This window comes from Lycium barbarum, chromosome 1 (assembly GCF_019175385.1).
Source record: "Lycium barbarum isolate Lr01 chromosome 1, ASM1917538v2, whole genome shotgun sequence".
Classification (NCBI taxonomy): Eukaryota; Viridiplantae; Streptophyta; class Magnoliopsida; order Solanales; family Solanaceae; genus Lycium; species Lycium barbarum.
In genome coordinates this window covers 162,041,757-162,062,344 of record NC_083337.1, presented here as the reverse complement: position 1 = coordinate 162,062,344, position 20,588 = coordinate 162,041,757, and the positions used below count along the sequence as shown (strand labels likewise).

Genomic DNA, 20,588 nt, shown 5'->3' with positions numbered 1-20,588 from the left:
TCACGTGACTTTCTTTTTCACAAAATGAGTTCTGATCGTTTAAATATCTCTATTTGATAATGAAATATAGATAAAGACTAATAATCTAATTACAAATAAACATGAAATATTTTAGTTGCTTTCAGTCTCTTATTACAGGTTACAACTTACAATAGCGTAATATAACTAATTCGTGCGTTTAGCTAAACAAATTTGTTAACAAAACCTATTTAAGACTAATAATCTAATTTTAAAACTAAACATGAATAGTTTAGTTGCTTTCAGTCTCTTATTATGATGGGTTACAACAGTGTAAATGACTGATTTGTGCTTTTAGCTTAAACAAATTTGTTAACAAAACCTATTTATGTACCCTCTAGGCAAGATTAGCTTTTTAATCATCTCTTTTCAAATGTAAGACAGAAAAAGTAAAATACTTTTATTTACTTTTGCAGAAAAAAACATAGCTTAATACAGAGCCAGCCCCTTATAAACTTGTCCGGATATTCCACTCAAACAAAAGCCTGTTTCCATTGAACACCTCATCCCAATTTATATGACATTTTTTTTTTAATTTGTCTAAAAAAGGTCACTTTTCTATATTAAAAAGAAAAAAAACTAACGTTATGAGATTATTTATAGTCACGCAAATATCTAAGAATTGTTTTGGACCATAAATTTCAAAAGTTTTTATTTCTTTCTTGAACTTCATCTTTAGTCAAATAATGTCACATAAATTAGAATGAAAAGACTATCCAAAATAGACGAATGAGAACACATGCAAAACAAAAAATTTAAACCAAAAATATTTGATTAAAACACTTTATTGGGAATTAAGGTGTTCAATTTAAACCTAATTTAAATTGAGTGTCTCAATGAAATATGGACTATGTATTAAGCTAAAAATCAAGCCAAACTGACGTATACAGAAGTGGCAACACCAAGCGCGTAAGCACCAATCGCCGCAACAATCAATTCTTTGCCAGGCTTCACCACCGCACCAACACCAGCAATCCCTAAAGCACCCAGCGGAACCCTCTTCATTAACTCTTTCCCCGCACTTAAAACGACAGCATCTTTAAACACCTCAACCGCAAACTCCTTAAACTCATTATTCCCTAGCACAATCTCACCTTCCTTCTTCTCCTTAGACACGATTTTCAAGGCCTTATCCACTTGTAATCGGGTCGGGGGCGATCTGACCCAATTGGTTATGAGAGGGACGGTGGGATAGAGTGACACGTGGAGGCGTTCTGTGGCGGAGAGGAGTTGGTAGGGTTTGACTCCAGGGAAAGCGTGTTGTGATAGGGAAAGACAATCATTGTAGACTGAGTCACATGCTGAGTTGAACTCGGATGAGTTTTTGAGTGAGTTACTAACTCGCTTGGAAGCTGAGAGTCCCATAACTGTGTTAGTTTAACTTTGATTTTTCCTGTGTCTGTGTAATCTCAGATAAAGATATTGTGGTGCTAATCACAAGTTTTGGACTGACTAAATATTTGACCCGGAAATTTTATGGGTCAAAATCAAATGCATTCCTATCCAGCCCCTACAGAGGAGATCCATATTCAGGGAACGATAGCCATTTTTTAAGGTATAACCCAAGTTTCTAATTTTTTGCAAGTTTAGCCGTTTTAAAAATAATTTTAGGTGTGCAATTGTGAAGTTTTACATACGTAAGTTTGTTTTTTCAAAGGCTAACTTCAAATAATTTGAAAGTAGGAACTTACATAAATGACTATATAATTAGAGTTGTTAACAATTCGTAGTTATGTTTTGTATATTTACATTTCGTAGCTCGGTTTTAGGTATATTCGCGTGTAATTATGTGTATTTGAATACATTTTCTAGTTGTATTCGTAGCTAGGTTATAAGTATCCCCGCGTGTATTTGAGTACACTGCTCAACCCTATACATATGTGTATATAAATGAAACAAATAACAAACAAAATTAAAAATTCAATTCATTTGGCAAACATACAGTCATGATATAGTCAGAATATGTATTCAGTCATATATATATATGTATACAAATGCACATATAATTGTATTCAGCTTTTGGAGTACATAAACCAAATACATTCAAATACATATATACAACTGCATATAGCTACGAAATGTAATTAGCTTAAATAGTTATTAACCATAAATACGTCAAGAAGTCAGCTATGCCATGTAAATTTCCTTGAAAGGAAGCAAACTTCCGACATCATGCGTCTGAAGTTTGGTCTTGTCAAAACTTCAGATAATTTGGAAGCAAACAAACTTCTGACATACACGGATAAAATTTTGATATTACCAAGCCAAACTTTGATATTTTTGTCTGAAGTTGTAAGATTATTGACAGAGAAATATTGGATGACCGACCTTTAAACATTTATGCATGAAATTAAAGCATCGCCTCATGTCCCTCATCAAAATATCACTCTCCTCATCAAAACTCTGCCCCAGGCATAGTTGGGACAGAGTTTGCCTACAAACTATGCCTTAAGGTAGAGTTTTGGAGGCAAACTATGCCTTAGCAAACTTTACCTGATAAGGCATAGTTTGCAAGAAACTTTGCCCCATTGGGCATGCAAACTCTGCCCCATTAGTATATGTGTTAGTTTGCAATCATCTGCCATGATCCCATAGTAGTCCTCTGCATTAAAGATAACTATCTTGATCTGCAAGGTAGTTAGGCTATATTATCCTAATGTGCATACGAAGCAACATGGGTACATTTAATTTTGGGATCTTTACATAAACTATACTTAAACAACAGCTTAACAAATCCCTCAATTAGATAGTTATACTAACCGACATGGGTACAAGATTGTTATACACTTATGCCTTAATTTTGCCTTAAGGCAGAGTTTGAAGGCAAATTTTGCTTTGCGAATTCAAATCTCTGTCTTGCGAAATTCTTTTTTTTTGTTTTTATTGAGCTGGGTTCGAACCCAGAACCTCGGGGTATTAGGCCAAGGGCAAAAATTAAAGACCACCAATTTGAGGGACAAAAATTAAAGACCACCCCAGAGGAAGGGCAATCCGCGCAAAAAAAAAATGATATGGATTAGTACTAACCTAAAATTTATTTGGAATATCCCTAACTAAAGGATATAAAGTAAAATTTGGGATCTCACTTTTTTTAAAAACAAAAAAATAAGGAATCAAAAGAGGGGTTAATAGCAATATTTTTTGTCTTCCGCTATTGGTAAATTCTAATGTTAATCGTTATGATATCTGACTGAGCATGTTTAATCTCTAATTACTTGAAATATGCAGTTTTGATCCATTTGTATTACATTCACAAATTTTCAGAATTATTGATTGTTTTATCATTTAATTGCTCATGTGTTATGTCAAACTTGTACTGTAATATACTTCTAAAAACAATCCAAATGTAACATATATATTTCCTACGTAAATTGACCCAAAACACACATATTAATTAATTGAAGGTCAAATGTGTTGAGTCATATATTACAAGAACCAAAATCAAAATTTACCATTAATTTAGAGACCAAAAGTATTATTTTCTCATCAAAAGAAACTTTCTATTAAAATAAGTAATAAAGGTTCAAATTTCATCACACACACACACAAAAAAAAAAAAATTGCTTTCTTTCTCTTCTTTTTCTTATTGACGAACACACCCCTCTAAAAACATCTTTCACAAATAGCGAAAACTTAGGAAAGCCATCAATTTCATAAATCACAACCCCTTATAATCCCTTACCAAAATTAAACCTAACAATTGCCATGAAAAATTTATCATCATGGCGAAATACATTAATCCCATTACAAACTCTTGTCCTCTTTTCATCATTGTTCTGATAATTTTCCTTTCTTCACCCTTACTTTCAAATGCTGAAAAAGAAACTAGTTTCATAAATACCATGTTCCCCACAATTGAGGTAACATTAGCCAACGACAACAATTTCTCAATCTATTACATGTGCAGAGATTTCGACACAATTAACACCTTAACAAAGCTTCCTCCAGGTGATAATTACAAATTCAACATCTCACAAATTGCATTTCCTATGAGATGGTGTTATTTGTACATTAATCCACGTACACATGGATTCTTTTGGGCTTATAATGTGAGATCCAAATGTACCAAATGCTTTTGGAGTGTGACAAATTTTCCTTATTTGTATAAAGCAGATCGTGTGAGGTGGGAACGTGAAAAGCTTTTTGTACCTGTTGGGTTCAATATTAATGATTATTTGATAAGGAGCATTTGATATTGTGATATATTATTTTATGGTTATTTTATAAGTCTTCTACATGAAAGGAAGATAGAGAGAGATTTGAGAATGTTGGATATATACATGGATTCAAAGGTTTATGAAGAGTTCTTTGATTTGAATGAAATACATACACGATCTTATGGTCATGATTTTATTTCTTTTTATGGGCTTTTATAATAACTCCTTTAAATGCAGAAGTTTCTCTTTCACACTTGAACATTTGACGCGGTGTTCAAGTTGAGTTTTCTTTTCAAGACATCCCTCTAACTTTGCTGTTTTCAAAAGAAGAAAGAAAGTTCGAAAGCTCTCTTTCGAGAGTCTCTTTTGTTGGGCTCGGCGGTCCCAATCGCAAGACCGGGGCATTCAGTCTACTTATGGGGGAAGCATACTAGAAAAAGTATTGAAAGGATCTTCAAAAAAGAGCAAGGGGGTAATGGGCAGCCTTAGTCAGCCTTGTCTAACGAAAGATTACTTTCGATTCCTAATCGACATAAGTTTTTTTTTTCTTCTCATTTTGTGTAATTGAATTCGATGGGCAACAATATGAGTGTTATTCCATCAAATGACTCGAATTTTAAATCATTCACTCGATTTAACTACTCATGCCGTGGATGTTCTTCCTCTATTCTAAATCATCCTCTAGTTCTGTTTTTAAAAAAGTATTTTTTTATGGCCGTGGAAGGTAGAAGAGGAGTGTGCTTTGGTAATAAGTAATGATAGACTTTAGAACAAGTTCATCAAAAGATACTTAATTTATACTTTAAATGGATTTTAAATTTAAATTTGGTAAACATTTCACTAGTGAAGGTAAGAACTTTTTTAAGACCCGTTTGGCCATAAGAATTATTCACTTTTTTCCGAAGTATTTTTTCACTTTTTTTAAAAATCAGTGTTTGGCCATGAAAATTTCAAATACAACTTGAAGTTGTATTTGGAATTTGAAAAACAACCAAAACTTGTTTTTCACAACCAAACCTTGTTGAAAAAAGTACATTTCAACAACAAAATATTATTTTCAAATACTATGGCCAAACACAACTCCAACTCCAAACTTCAAAAATTCCAAAAAAAGTGAATTTGTTTTTGGATTCTATGGCCAAACGCCTACTTAAAGTCGACGAGCATACGCGATAGAAGGAGCATCCTTTGTTTCAGGCATTTTAGATTACAAATATAAAAGGCTTAATGCATATGCAGCCCACTAAACTTGTCTTTTTTTTTTTCATTTTGGCACTTCGACTAAGTGTTGTTCCTATTGAGCCCCTGAACTTAGCCTCAATTGTGTCTATCAAACACAATCCAACTTACATATTAACATATATGGTGAGTTTCATTTTCTTTAGCCTTGCGCGTGAAAGTCAATTGCATCCTGCGTGGAAAATTCAACCAATTAAAACCCCCCACGCATTTTAATTATACACATCAGATAGAAAGAAGTGTGCTACTATGTTATATAAGTGAAGAAGCACCACTTAAACCAATCAAATAACAAAACTGGAATAAGAAATCAAAATTGGAAACTAAAACTGAAAAGTGAAAACTGAAAATAAGAAGCCAAAAATATTAACCATCCAGATCCTATTATGTTATTCCAGAATCCCAAAAAAACTTCAAAATCAATCTCAGAAGGCTGGTCTTCAATTCCTGGTTGGCCGGATTGCTTGTTTCTTGAAAAAAGGTCGTTATACACATATTTTAATGATGTGTATAATTAAAATGCGTGGGGGGGGGGGGGGGGGGGGTTTAATTGGTTGAATTTTCCACGCAGGATGCGATTGACGTTCACGCGCAAGGCTGAAGAAAATGAAACTCACCATATATGTTATGTAAGTTGGATTGCGTTTGATTGACACACTTGAGGCCAAGTTCAGGGGTTCAATGGGAACAACACTTAGTTGAGGTGCCAAAATGAAAAAAAGAGGCAAGTTTAGGGGGCTGCATATGCATTAAGACAATATTCCATATTATATTTACCTCGGCTTATGATAATGGCTCTTTAGATGAAATTGAATTACCCAAAAAAAAAAAAAAAGGCACGGTACAATATTAAATAGTAACAGAGTTTCACAGATTAAGATTAATATAGTATAATTGAAGGGCTTCTCATGTTGAAACTAGTATAATTTACCCAGCTTATGATTTCTTTATATATATGTCTAATTTTAACATTTGTCTATTTGGTATGAAGGAACCTATTTTGAATTAAAAAATAATATTTTTATGGAAAACATTCGAAATGCTGTTTAAGAGATATTCAGGGTTTGTAAAGTATTTAAATTATAACCACAATTCATGAGAGTCCCGTGTTTTCTGAGTTCCAATTTCTAGAAATAATGTCCCGTGTAGTTTAAAATTCGAGTGGACTATGAACTTCATTTTCTCAAGTTTGAAACTTCAGATCCGCCGTGCTAAACTTTAATTACTTTATAAATTTTGCCCGTGTTATCAATAGTGGTCCTAAAAGCTGTTATTTGTGCAGTTCACCGCCATTCTTTTTTGGAAAAATGGACTGGGCTCAACATTTAGATCCAAAGTTCAGAGGACAATTACACGATTGCTCCATCTTGGGTGGTCTTTAATTGTATTATTTTTTTCCCTTCGCCACTTTAAGTAGCCACTTTAAGTAATGAACAAGTGGTCGAAAATATCCTTGAGATTTTGGATTCGAACCGTAGCAGAGTGAAAAAAAAGAACTGCAAGGCAAGGTTTTCATAGAAACTATGCCTATATATATTCGAGGTAAAGTTATGCCTTACTGCATAGTTTCTATATAAAGTATGCTTTGTCCGGCATAGTTATGTAGAAATTAAGTTATCCTATAGAACTATGATACATGACATAGTTTCGATGTAACTACATTAGATGCAATTACATAGAAATTCTGCCTTATCCTGCATAGTTAGGTACAAATTAAGTTATCCTACAGAACTATGGGCACAGTTTCTTTGTAATTATATAGAAATTATGCCTTGCCCGACATACTTCTGTAAAATACTACAGAAACTATGCATTATGACAACTTAACCCCGAATAAGTATAGTTTTTATGAAAATCTTGCTTGTGAAAGGATTTTTTTTACCCCTGCTGGAGTTCGGACCCAGAATCACTAATTTCATAGACTAACGAATAAGAGTACTTTGAACCACAAATTTTCATTAAATGAAAAGTAGGCGAAAATATTAAAGACCAGTGATTTGAGGAGCAAAAATTAAATACCAGTCCATACGAAGGCCAATTCGCGCAAAAAAATGAAGTTCAAATGATGACAGGCCCAACTTCTCCTACACCAGAGTTTCTTCTCCGGCCCAGTTAACGACACTCCACCTTGGGTCATTTGCACTTTTGGGCCCTATTTTGTGTTGGTATTTAATTTTTGTCCCTCATAACAAATCATTTTTTCGCAGATATAAGTTTATACTCTTTCATTATAATATCTCACAAGTTTTGTCTCATCCTTAAAAAATTTATGCCCTGTTAGGCATAAGTTTGATTTTATAGGGCAAAAATTAAAGACCAGCTCATTTGAAGGGAAACCGTGCAATTTCGTCCTCCCCTTCTCAGCGAGCTTACTCTTCTCCGTTTGTTTTTGCGGCGAGCTCCTTTTCATAATCGAGTTGTAAGTACCCTTTATTTCTTTTTTCTCCTCTTTAGTTGATTTTACTTGACACTAAGATCATTTTTTTTCTAATATAATTATTAATTATTCAAAAGTGGAACTTTGTGTGTAATTAAGGCGTGAATTTTATTCAGTTTTGTGTTTAAAGGAATATGATAATACACATATATCTTGCTGGATTATATTTTCGAGCCGACATATATGTATACTAATGATACATAATTAACTATAAATATAAATGAATTATACATATATTCATATATCCGCCGACTATGTTTAATTTTAACTGTTGGATGAATGCCTAGTTAGATTAATTCTTGAAGAAATTGCACGGTTTGTCCTTCAAATGTGCTGGTCTTTATTTATTTATTTTTCGTTCAAATGAGCTAGTATTTAATTTTTGTCTCTTCAAAATCGAACTTATGCCTCGGGACATATGTTCTTTCAAGGCGCCGAGCATAACTTATGAGATATTATGATGCAAAAATATAAACTTATGCCCCGCAAAAAAAATTGTTTGTTATGACAACAAAAAATTAAAGACCAGTACAAAATAGAGCAAAAGTGCAAATGACCCAATAACAACATAAAATTGCACGTTTTCCCTCATAATAGGTTGGACTTCAATTTTACCGTTAAAATGGGATGGCTTTGTAATTTTCCCCTTTAGCAACCAAACGCATGCCTAATGGGGATTAAGTTCCTTAAAAACTGAAGTTATGTCAGGGCACAACTTGTGGGATATTATGGTACAAAAATATAAAACTATGTCCTTAGATTTTATTTTTTTTGGGAATTTTACACTGCATGCCAATTATGGTAAAATATTTACCCGTTTTAGCCCATCTTTTTTTAATTACCCGCCATAGCCATTTTGTCCTCTTCAATTTTTTACTAGTCTTATACATTATTAATTTCTATATAAAGTATGTCTTGTCCGGCATAGTTATGTAGAAATTAAGTTATCCTACAGAACTATGACACATGACATAGTTTCTATGTAACTACATTAGATGCAATTACATAGAAATTCTGCCTTATCCTGCATAGTTAGGTAGAAATTAAGTTATCCTACAGAACTAAGGGCACTGTTTCTTTGTAATTATATAGAAATTATGCCTTGTCCGACATACTTCTGTAGGATACTAAAGAAATTATGCATTATGACAACTTAACCCTGAATAAGTATAGTTTTTATGAAAATCTTGCTTGTGAAAGGATTTTTTATTACCCTGCCGGAGTTCGGACCCAGAATCACTAATTTCATAGACTAGCGAATAAGAGTATTTTGAACCACAAATTTTCATTAAATGAGAAGTAGGGAAAAATATTAAAGACCAGCGATTTGAGGAGCAAAAATTAAATACCAGTCCATACGAAGGCCAATTCGCGCAAAAAAATGAAGATCAGATGATGACAGGCCCAACTTCTCCTAAACCAGAGTTTCTTCTCCGGCCCAGTTAACGGCACTCCACCTTGGGTCATTTGCACTTTTGGGCCCTATTTTGTGTTGGTATTTAATTTTTGTCCCTCATAACAAATCATTTTTTCGCAGATATTAGTTTATATCTTTCATTATAATATTCCACAAGTTTTGTCTCATCCTTAAAAAACTTATGCCCCGTTAGGCATAAGTTTGAATTTATAGGGCAATAATTAAAGACCAGCTCATTTGAAGGGAAACCGTGCAATTTCATCCTCCCCCTTCTGCGCAAACTTACTCTTCTCCGTTTGTTTTTGCAGCGAGCTCCTTTTCATAATCGAGTTGTAAGTACCCTTTATTTCCTTTTTCTCCTCTTTAGTTGATTTTACTTGACATTAAGATCTTTTTTTTTCTAATGTAATTATTAATTATTCAAAAGTGGAACTTTGTGTGTAATTAAAGCGTGAATTTTATTCAGTTTTGTGTTTAAAGGAATCTGATAATACACATATATCTTGCTGGATTATTTTTTTGAGCCGACATATATGTATACTAACGATACATAATTAACTATAAATATAAATGAATTATACATATATTCATATATCCGCTGACTATGTTTAATTTTAACTGTTGGATGAATGCTTAGTTAGATTAATTCTTGAAGGAATTGCACGGTTTATCCTTCAAATGTGTTGGTCTTTAATTTTTTACCGTTCAAATGAGCTGGCATTTAATTTTTGCCCCATTAAAATCAAACTTATGAGATACTATGATGCAAAAATATAAACTTATGCCCGCAAAAAAAATTGTTTGTTATGAGAACAAAAAATTAAAGACCAGTACAAAATAGAGCAAAAGTGCAAATGACTCAATAACATCATAAAATTGCACGTTTTCCCTCATAATAGGTTGGACTTCAATTTTAAAAATGGGATGGTTTTGTAATTTTCCCCTTTAGCAACCAAACATAGGCCTAATGGGGCTTAAGTTCCTTAGAAACTGAAGTCATGTCAGGGCACAACTTGTGGGATATTATGATACAAAAATATAAAATTATGTTTTTAGATTATTTTTTTTTTGGGAATTTTACACTGTATGCCAATTATGGCAAAATATTTACCCGTTTTAGCCCATCTTTTTTTAATTACCCGCCATAGCCATTTTTGTCCTCTTCAATTTTTTACTAGTCTTATACATTATTATACACTTTTATACAAAGTTTATACATTGTTTACAGTAGATGTATAAAGTTATATATTGTTGTATAATATTTTATACTAGTCTTATACATTATTGTACACTTTTATACAAGGTGTATACATTATCTACAATAGGTGTATAAAGTTGTATATTATTGTATAAAGGTGAATATTCGAGTTGGTCATGAAATGTTGGGCTATACGTTTTGTAATTTAAAATATGGGCTATGAATATGTAATTTTGACCCATAAATTGTTTATAAGTGAAATTTTTCCCTTTTTTTTTTTTTTGGTGAAGGATAAAGACCAGATAAGGACAAAAGTGCAAATGATCCCTTAGTTAGGAACCTTGGGAGGATGTTGGGCCAAGGTCAAATCACTTGTAGCGGGCTGGATAAACAGCAAAATAAATAGACCCAAATTCGAACTTAACCCACTCTCTCATACTTGATAGTCCTTCCCCGCCGTTGTTGCCTCCTCTTCATCTCTCTCTTTTTATTTATTATTTTTAAAGGTAAAACACAAATTTTAGTGAATTTTGGATTATATTGTTGTGTTTGACAAATCTTCAAATATGATACTCTATTATAGTTCCTTATGATGTTTACAAATTAATATGCTTTTGTGTGATAATCCCTCGAAGTTGTGATTATATCCTAATTTGGATTTAGTTGAAAAATTGAATTAAAGGTTGCAATTTATTTTTTGCGTTCTTAAAAATTAGTATAATATGGAGGCCTACATTAATTAGTTGGGATAAGTTTCCTGAAAATCTAAATGACTAAACATAGCCTTTTTTTAAGAGCCTGTTTGGATTGACTTATTTTAGGTGCTTTTAAGCACTTTTTGTAGTGTTCGGGTAAATATAGAAAAGTGCTTTTATGCACTTATTTTTAAGCCAGGACTTATGCTTATAAGCCCATCCAAACAGGCTCTAAGTCGTTCAGTTTCACATGGAGTTGAAGAATCGGATTAAACCCTAAAACCATTTTTTGTGTTCTGAAAGAATAGGATAATATGGAGGCATATTACACGGAGGATTGTAAAGTATTAGTATCTCAATTGAAGCAGCAAGAAAAAGAACTTAGGCTCAAGAGAAGGTAAGCCTTTTCTTTTCGTGAACATCAGTTTAACTCTTCATTCGAAGTATGCTTCAGTTGAATTTTCATCATTAGTGTTAGCATTACATTGATGATCTTTTCCAATTTGATTTTACCTTTCTTTGTTTAATACCCCCTCGGTCTCATTTTATATGATTGTGTTTGACAGGTTTTATGATTTGTTTTTTTGTTTTTATAGTGTTTGATTGGATATTGAGTTAGAGATGAAATTGACTTTTTGTAATAACCGAGAAATCCCTGAGGGACAGTAGTTAGACCCCTCTACCCTTCTCCACTTAAATACCATGTTTTTGTTTGTGATAGGGTCCGAACGTTGACGTGATAACCCACACATGTGGGTTGCGCTCTTACTACTATACCGAAGTCCTAACCGGTTTGAGATGAAATTGACTTGCATATTATATTAGTGGTAGTGGAGAAAATATTAAAGTGAGAGTGTTAGTTTGATAGACAAAACATCAAAATATAAAATATGTATTATTTCTGTAAATACGTGCACAAACCTTTGTGCAGTGTTCACACTGAATAAAATTTACTTGGCCAAAAAAGAGAAGAAGAATTTAATGAATTTTAGTTTTGGTAAATTTGTTTAGATTACGTAGAGAGAGAATATTGTCAAACATTTTAGGATGTTCTGAAGTAGGTAGAGTGTCATATAAAATTGGATAGAGGGCGCAATTTTCTTTGTATATGTAATGCATGACAAAGTGTTTGTGGGAATAATCATCATTGAGGGTTATTTTAGGCATACGGAATTAATTTTGCAGGTGGTTAATGGACTTGCACTTATCCGAAAGAGAGCAAAAAAAGATGGAAAGACTCAAACCGCCCAGTGATATGTGAGAACTTTCTTTCTCCTTTAACTTTTCTGTATATTTTTTTTTTTGAACCTGGTAACTACTGTATAATTTTTATAAAAAAACTCTTCTTTTGGCCTCTTGTATACGTGTTGTCCTGGTTAGTAAAAATATATCTCGCTAGAAAAGGCATTTTAGGCTTTTAGCGGTTGCACTGCTTTTGTAATGTTGAATATTTGCAAAATTGATTGTTTCATTTGACTGCAAGGGTGGGTACTGGAATGCGATGTCTGTCAATTTCATTATTGTTTTTGGACTATCCCTTTGGCATTTCCTTCTTTTGTTAGCTTTGACAAAGTTAGAGAACTCGTATTAAAGATCTAAAAGTTCTGTTTTACATCTACTGAATGTTGAGATTCTTCCATCGATTGGTTTGCAGACGATAATGTAATGAATCATACTTCAATGATGGTTTATGTAGCTCATGGAATACTGAATCTTGATATTTGGAAATAAGCTGAACGATAACATGTGTTTGTGGTCCTTATTTTCAGCTTTCTACAAATGTGGACTATATTTTTCTTAGGCTAGTAGTGTATCAAAACGTGACACCTTAGCAAGTCCAAGGACAAAAGGAAATTACAGAAAATCCAATGCCAAGGATAAATTGTGCAAAAATACACAAATGTCAGAATTTAATAATCACTTCTTATTTCACATAAAAGACGAACGCGAGATCAGGTTTTGATAGAAGTGAAGTGAGTTTCGTTTCAATTTCTCTGAATGCTGATTATTCCGTTGCCGAACAAGGATCCCATATTCATCTATATTTTCCTCTGAAGTGCATTTTAGCAGCCATTAGCAACTTCTTGACTGATTAGGGCATATCCATTGGACTCTCACCCTGCCAGCATAAACACAAGGCAAGCATGCTGATGCTCAGGGAAAATGCAATAGCAGATAGTTACTGTCTTCATCCCCTCCGTGAAGAGCACCACAGTTACTAAGCATAATACTTCACAGACTATCACCAGTAAAATGCACTTCCTTAGTAACTTCCCATGCAAAAACTGCAGATCTTATATGTGATTTACGTTGCGACATGTTTTTCAGGCAATTTTTTTTATAATTGAAGATGAAGCAACATATTTATCTCCTTGACTTGGCTCTTTTATAGCATTGTGCTTTCTTGACGAAAGTTGTTTTCCGATACTCTTTCTACATACTGATTAAAAGTGTACAGTAGCTTAGTACATGGGTTGCTCTTATATCTGATAACTTGTTTATGCATATTGTTATCTGGTTTCATGTTGTGTTAGCATAGATTGCATGTTGTTTGCAAATAATGTTTGCACTTCAAACTAAACCTCTACTCTTTTGTCTGTATCTGCAGGAGTTTACCTGAATCATTGCTTAGAGAAGATGATGTAAGTGTTCTTTTTAATGCTTCTGATGTATGACATGTTTCAATTCAAAGTTGATAAAACATTTCCGACTATATCTCTTTTTTGGAAAAAAAATAATCCAAATGATACTGCTAACATGTAACTTTTAAATCAAAAGAGTTAGTATCACACACTCCCTATTTCAGGGAAACCTTCAGGAAAACCTGTTTCTTTGTTTGTATTGAACATTATCTGTTGTTGTAAAACTCAATCCCAAAGTGTTTTCACCCACTAAGCTGATATATTTTCTTTTTGCTGATATATTTTCTTTGTGTCTTAATTACAGTTACATTATGAGAACATTAGAACTTCTGTTGCAAAGGCATTTGGAGTGTATACGGATGAAAGGACATATCATGGTGCGCCAGCCACATTGCTCTCTAGTTCAGCTGAGAATTTGAGATGCATTTATTCCATGCTTGATAAGATGAACAACAAGGGGTTATGCTGTATTGCAGAGACTGTAACTGGTGGCTCAATTACTATTGAGAAAACCAATTGGCAAATGAAAAGGATAATCAAGCAATTTCTTCCCAAAATTCTCCATAAGAATGATGATTCCAGTCAAAGTCGAATTAAACAAATTTCTCAACTCCTCAAAGATCCTCAATACTTTCGTGTTAATCATGGGGCTTCTTGTTCTACCTCAGAATCCTTTCGCAGTTCTGCTATTTATGTACTAGATAGACTTGAGGAGCTGCCTCTTCTAATTTTGAGTAAAATGCGTAGGAATCTGAGCAATGTCACGGGTTACATCCCCAACATACAACCTCCAAGAATAGGTTGGAAGATTGAAAGTTTAGTTAAACAAATCAGGAAAAAATCATTGAAAATGTTATCAGACTATGAAGAAGGGGATGAGCCACCAGAACCCCTGGCCAAGGCTTTGTCCGTAGCAGCCTTAAAGTTAAAACCAGAACTTGATTATTGTCCCTCTCAGATGGTTTTCCAAAAACTTTCATCAGATGTAGAAGCATTGCAGAATGATATAGCAAAAGCAATTAGGATTCTAGATGATAAAAATAAAATTAGTTTCGCAGAGCTGGGAAATTTGCCTCTTGTGCTGGATTCTAATGATGAAGCTGTCAAAGGAAGTGGTCGTTTGCGTGTGAAAGTGAAGAAACTGTTGACTGAATATCTTCTCGAGTGCAGCGACATGCAGTCTATCCCTGAAAGTTTACTAGAAAGTCTAGCTATTGTTAACAAAACATCTAGGCATGCATCTAGGAAAACTTACTCAAACAAGGAGGTAGAAGAAGAAGTAGAATGTGTGCTGATTATTAGTGCTCAGATAAAACAAATTGTTTGGGATTTACTCACTGATTGTATTGTCAGTGAAGATTTTGCGATAGCTTACATGGAGAATGTAGAGGAAAGTTATTATGAAGGTGGTGATGAAGATGCAGATCTTTCTGATCTTCCTCGAAATTGCAGGTCTGATCCTAATGTCTCATACAGCCAAGCAGAAAGTGTCGGCGAGATAAACCAAAGCAATTCCAAGTCGCCAACCACTGCTAGTCGAGATGATGGTTTATCCTCTCCGCTTTCACCAAAACTCAAGTCGAGTGTCAAACTCGAGTCAATGTATACTGATGAAATAGATTCGGTTCATTCCAATTGGTTTGACAATTCCTCATCATTCTTAGAATCAAAGGATTCTGAAGACGCAAATAGTATGAGTGGTATAGATTACCAGTTAAGAAGCATAGGCCAACAGGAAGGAAGGGATTCATGCAGATCTACGTCAACTAGAGATCAAAATAGATTTTCTGAGGAAAAAGGAACTGTAGGGAACGTGGGATGCAGACCACCAAAATTTACATTGGCAGACTGTTCAGAAGAAAAAAACGTATCACTTCACAGACAAAACTCGAGTAGAAATCAGTATCTTCTTATCCAGGAAGGTTCTGATGAGACAAGTATGGTTGCTTATAGTCTTATCGGCTGTATGTTGAATAAGTTTGCTCAGTTGGATGGGTTACAGTTATCTAAGGATGATGTATCATATCTCCAAGGCAATACTTCAGATCCCAAAAGTTTTGAAGGTGCTTGAACACTGAACTCTTTTCTTATGCTGCTTCTTTCGTAATCTCTAAAAGGAAAGTGCTTGTAAATTTCTCCAAGTTACTTTGTTATTGCTGTTTCCTTTGCTCTGGTTACCATATTATTCGTTGTTGGCTTGTTGCTACTATTCTTTTCTCCTTTATTTTTTAGCATGGCTTCTTAATTACTGTATTTCCTTTCCGTACTTGATTTTGATATGCATCACTTTAGCCGAGGGTCTATCAAAAACAACCTCTCTACCTCCGCAAGGTAGGGGTAAGGCTGCGCACACCCCAACCTCCTCAAACCCCACTTGTGGGATTACACTGGGTATGTTGTTGTCGTACTTTGTTATTATTGAGTCCTAGAAACATCAAAGGCTTTTGTTTTTTCTTAGTGAAGTGTGTACTGGTTAGTTCCCGGTGGTTTTGTACAGATACATTTGTTAATTAATAAAAGTCTTCTCTAGTTGTAAAAAAGAAAAAAGAAAGAAAGAAACATAGAAGTTATGATAGTGATTGTCAGGGAAGTGTCAGACTTAATGCAATTTCGCTATCACCTTGACATGATTCAAAATCCCTCTGATAGTCGTTGAAATATGAACCTTTACAAATATATGTGCCTCTCACCAGTTTTCTTGTTTTCCAATCCTTGGTAAGTTTTGAAATTTTGTATTTTTAATTGTTGTGATTGACTAGCTATTTTTATTCACTTACAGTTCTCAAGGACAGGCAAAGCTCTTGTGATGAGACCACTAACTCCATTATGGTCCATGTCCTTGAAGAGATAATTCCTTCATTTTCAAACAGGTACTTCTGAGTCTGCTGGTCTCTTTATAAATTAACATTACCTCTACACATTATCTAGTGTTATTTATTTTGACATGGAAGGTAAAATAACATGAGGACGGAAGCTGTTTGACTCAGAGAAGCTTATTTCTAAACTAATCTTTTACTTATGATCCAAAAGAAAAAGATCGCCTACTTGACAGGTCCAATGACCAGACAGTTATTGTAGTCTAATCCTGTGGCCGAACCTGAAACTGCTTTGTTCTAATAGATTCTTTTTGCTTTATATATATCCGTCAATAATAGCTTATAGAGTTATTCCCAGGAACTGTAAATGACCCACTCATCCTAAAAGAAATAAAGAGTGTTTTCCAAATGCAGAATTATGACCAATTAGCGCAAAATATGGCCTGTTGATTTCGGTGCATAAACGTGATGTTATGACTGGGTAAGTTCAAGTTATTTGGTAAAGGGACTCAAGTGTTTAGGGAAACGTCAGTGTTATTGATAAAGGACGGAGGATAACAAATGGAAATAAAATGATTGTACGATATAGGTTTATCAATATTAACGTTCTGAATTGATCTTAAGAGAAATGATTGAGAATCATCTTTAGTTTTGACAGGAAAAATAACTCTGCCTCTATGCCTGCTTTAACTAGTTCTTTCAGTCTCCATTAGCAGCACTAAATAGAGACCACTCTATTTTTTGGTATTAGCAAGTTGTAACATAATATTGTGTAAACTCCCTCTCTTGCGAATTTAATAGCCAATGTGAGCGAGGACTAAGTATTTATATTTAAGAAGGCGAGCTCACTCAATTTGTCTAAGTAAACTACTCCCGTCTGCCTGTGGTTTAGTAAAAGGGAAGGAATGTGTTTTCTTCATCCTGGAATTCTTGATTATGAACTAAAAAGAGTAACTCAAATCACCTTATTAGATTTCTGTGTTAGATTTCTCATTTCTGTGTTATGGTATGTACTTGTTATTGTTACTAATCCAGAGTTGTCTGGCGGATTCTACATGCAGTGGTAAAGAACAACTGAAGGAGTTGTTGGGCTTGAAGTAGGTTCTGACGCCTTGAGTCATTGATTGGAGCATAGCTCAAACTCTTACTTACATAGAAGTCTTGCTACATTTAGTCGGGGATGATATCTAGCGGGGACCATGATATCATTGTCGTTGGAAGGAGATTCATTTCATGTGGATGATATGCTTACATGTAAGTATAGTTTGAAACTTAATCGAGTGAGGGCATGTTTGTATTTGTTTTTTCACAAATTTTTTTTTTTGGTCTCACAGGCATCGGAAAAGACATACTATTGATTCGTATAGGAGATACAGTCTGATGAACATGGTGTTAATGTTGGCTTACGGAAGATTGTGAAATTTTGGCCAGAAGAGTAGAGAGCGTAGTTTTTCTTTTCTTTTTAAGCCCATACATGTGTTAGTTTTAGTTGCTGCTCCATTTATTCTATTATTTGTTAACATTCTTTTTGGATAAACCAGGGAATGATTTTCTGGTAATACATACGATATATCGGCATTTTATTTAATTCAGCCGAACTTATTGTTTCTGACTCGAACTATCCCAAAAAAAAAAAAAAAGGAATAAAATGCATGCATATAGTAAGATCACATTCATTCTGAACTCACTGGATCTAGAATTCTAGATTTGCCTCTTGGTTATTTGTCTAAAGGAAATATGCTAATCTAGTGATCCTCTTAACATTCCACCTTCCATCTAACCCTTGTTGTTAATCTTACCATCATCTTCTGGAGCTGGTACATATACATAGAGCTTCTGGCCATTGATGCAGTTGTTATTGTTGCTGGATGTGAAGTAATAATCTCCAGGTACCAATAAGAATACTATTGCTGGACTATCTTTATAATGCCTGGAAGGAGTATTGGAATTGCATGCATAATAGTCGTATTTCCCAATCTCCAGCACTTCGTCAGGCTTTTGGAATCTAAACTCTACAAATAAAACAGTATATAATGGGTCATCAAAAAGGTCCAGATATATATATATATATATGCTTGTGATAAGTTTTTATTCAATAAAGTCATGAATCATATTCAAAGTACGCTGTTTAGATGTTAGTGTTCTATTTTTGTCTAAAGGGAATCAATTGACACCCCTTCGCTAAAAAATCGAGAAAAAACAAGACTGAACTTTTGTTAGTTTGATTTGGTTTATGCAGTTATAAAACCAACATAATTGGTTTGGTTTGAATGAATAAACTGAACCAGAAAATGGATATATGTACAACCCTAATAGTCAGTACCTTTGTATCCTTCCGAGCAATGAAATCGATCGATAACCAAATAATTTTCTGAGATAAAATAATTTCATTAAAAAAAGAAGTACATGAAATTAAAGTTTATACCTAATTCATCTCCAGGTTTTAGCTTGACAGTTTTAGCCCAATCTTCGTAGTAAGTAGGGTAAGGGGCAGAACGCCAACCATAGCCTTCTCCAACAATGTATCTCTCTGAATTTACTGATTTCATCAAAGTCCCAACTACAGCAAAAAGTAGCAAAGCTATAGTAACCTGCATATTGTGTTACTCTTGTTTTTCTTAATCTTATTCGAAGATATATTGCAAGTTACAACAATTAATGCAACTGAAGTACTGAACTAAAACCTTTTATAAATGTTCTACTATTAATCTCACACAAGTTCCGTTATTATAAAGGTGTTATAAATGTTGAATGTTACACAACTGTATTTATAACAAATTAACTTTGCATTAATCCAAGTTATTCTTCCATGCAGCTCATTTCAACAGTTGAGGCAGAGTGTTATAAGCATTGTCTACATGCAAGAGTAATATTTCGGGTTCTCATATATGTCGGATTAAGAATTGCAAAAAAAAAAAAAAAAAAAAAAAGAAAGAAAGAAAGAAAAAAAGAGTTTTTATCTAATAGAGTGTTTTTTTTTTTTTTTTTTAATTTGAAACACGTCGACGATTGCTAGCTTATTTGTCAAAAAAAGAGTATAGTATAAAGGATTGATTAATAAGTTGAACCATCGTGAAATATAAGTGGAACATGAATGTTAACATACTTGTTTTGGAATATGACTCAACCAGTAAATTCTTCAATTATAAATTGCAAAAATGAACTCGGATGCAGTGAACTCTAATATTTCTATTCCACACCAAATATCTCGAGAGATATTTAATGTATGAAACATTCACATTTTCACAGAATACTTGAAACATTCATAGCTCACGGAATATTTGAAACATCCTAAGAGATGTTTTGAAATATGAGTGTGAAGAGAAGTTTAAACATCTCGCAGAATATTTTAAACACCATGTGAGGTATTTAAACATCCATTGAAGATGATATAGCATATTGTCATGAAGAAAAGGTTCAGCTCCAAATCAACTCAAATTAAATCAACTCCAAATGATCTTAAATTTTGTATTCGCCCTCTAAATACTACTTCATTCAAACAACACCCACTTCAAAATAAACACAAAAATCAGATTTAAAATTTCAAACTTACTTCAAAACCTCAAAATTGGTTCAATGAAAAAGAACTTTAAACTTTGGTCCGGAGAAGGTCAAATAACTAGTGAAATCTAACGGACGAAATTTGTTAAATATTTGACATAATTAAAAGATGTTCAGCTTTTACAAACTTACAATATATTTGACAGACTACTTTAAATCTACCGAGACATAAGGGACCATTTTTGTTACTTTTCCAAATTTCACACAAATGAACTTTGTATTCACAAATTAAAATGTCTTTGGTATAATTTTGTAATACTTTTAATGTCACCTTATATTACTCCTTCCGTCCTATAATAAGTGTTACCTTAAAAAATAAATAAATTATCCTATAAGAAGTCTCGCCTTAGGAAACCAAGACATAAATTGATTAGTTTGTTCCAACTCTACCCTTAATATTGTTGGATT

At 33.6% G+C, this 20,588-nt stretch overlaps 3 protein-coding genes across 6 annotated transcripts; 1 reads left to right on the top strand and 2 right to left on the bottom strand.

The window, feature by feature from the left end:
- Positions 1-787: 787 nt before the first annotated feature.
- On the bottom strand, positions 788-1,596 carry LOC132603074 (uncharacterized). The gene has a single exon (XM_060315957.1). The coding sequence runs from the start codon at positions 1,381-1,383 to the stop codon at positions 886-888; it is 498 nt and encodes a 165-aa protein (XP_060171940.1). The 5' UTR covers positions 1,384-1,596; the 3' UTR covers positions 788-885.
- Positions 1,597-10,897: 9,301 nt separating this feature from the next.
- Positions 10,898-18,306, top strand: LOC132603057 (uncharacterized). 4 transcript variants are annotated; one of them, XM_060315934.1, is made up of 7 exons: positions 10,899-10,972; positions 11,465-11,558; positions 12,347-12,418; positions 13,770-13,803; positions 14,108-15,866; positions 16,583-16,673; positions 17,954-18,306. In XM_060315934.1, exons 2-7 carry the CDS (start codon positions 11,476-11,478, stop codon positions 18,036-18,038), a joined length of 2,124 nt encoding a protein of 707 aa, XP_060171917.1. In that variant the 5' UTR covers positions 10,899-10,972; positions 11,465-11,475; the 3' UTR covers positions 18,039-18,306. The 4 variants fall into 4 exon arrangements, 3 of the variants coding, with proteins under 3 accessions (XP_060171928.1, XP_060171917.1, XP_060171912.1); XR_009567978.1 differs by lacking the exon at positions 10,899-10,972 and adding an exon at positions 17,681-17,873 and having other exon boundaries at positions 10,994-11,558; XM_060315945.1 differs by lacking the exon at positions 12,347-12,418 and having other exon boundaries at positions 10,898-10,972.
- Positions 18,307-18,395: 89 nt separating this feature from the next.
- Positions 18,396-19,216, bottom strand: LOC132617310 (early nodulin-like protein 14). Its single transcript, XM_060332287.1, has 2 exons — positions 19,045-19,216; positions 18,396-18,631 (listed from the first exon to the last, which is right to left on the bottom strand). The coding sequence occupies exons 1-2, from the start codon at positions 19,214-19,216 to the stop codon at positions 18,396-18,398; spliced, it is 408 nt and encodes a 135-aa protein (XP_060188270.1).
- Positions 19,217-20,588: the final 1,372 nt, after the last annotated feature.

Excerpts from the sequence above, each read along its gene's own strand:
- LOC132617310 (XM_060332287.1), bottom strand. The coding sequence starts at position 19,216 with ATGCAGGTTACTATAGCTTTGCTACTTTTTGCTGTAGTTGGGACTTTG. Across the intron at positions 18,632-19,044 it reads AAAACCTGGAGATGAATTAG|AGTTTAGATTCCAAAAGCCT; the intron begins GTATAAACTTTA and ends TTTTATTTGTAG.
- LOC132603074 (XM_060315957.1), bottom strand. The coding sequence starts at position 1,383 with ATGGGACTCTCAGCTTCCAAGCGAGTTAGTAACTCACTCAAAAACTCA.
- LOC132603057 (XM_060315934.1), top strand. The coding sequence starts at position 11,476 with ATGGAGGCATATTACACGGAGGATTGTAAAGTATTAGTATCTCAATTG. Across the intron at positions 13,804-14,107 it reads CATTGCTTAGAGAAGATGAT|TTACATTATGAGAACATTAG; the intron begins GTAAGTGTTCTT and ends TCTTAATTACAG. Across the intron at positions 16,674-17,953 it reads ATTCCTTCATTTTCAAACAG|GCATCGGAAAAGACATACTA; the intron begins GTACTTCTGAGT and ends TTGGTCTCACAG.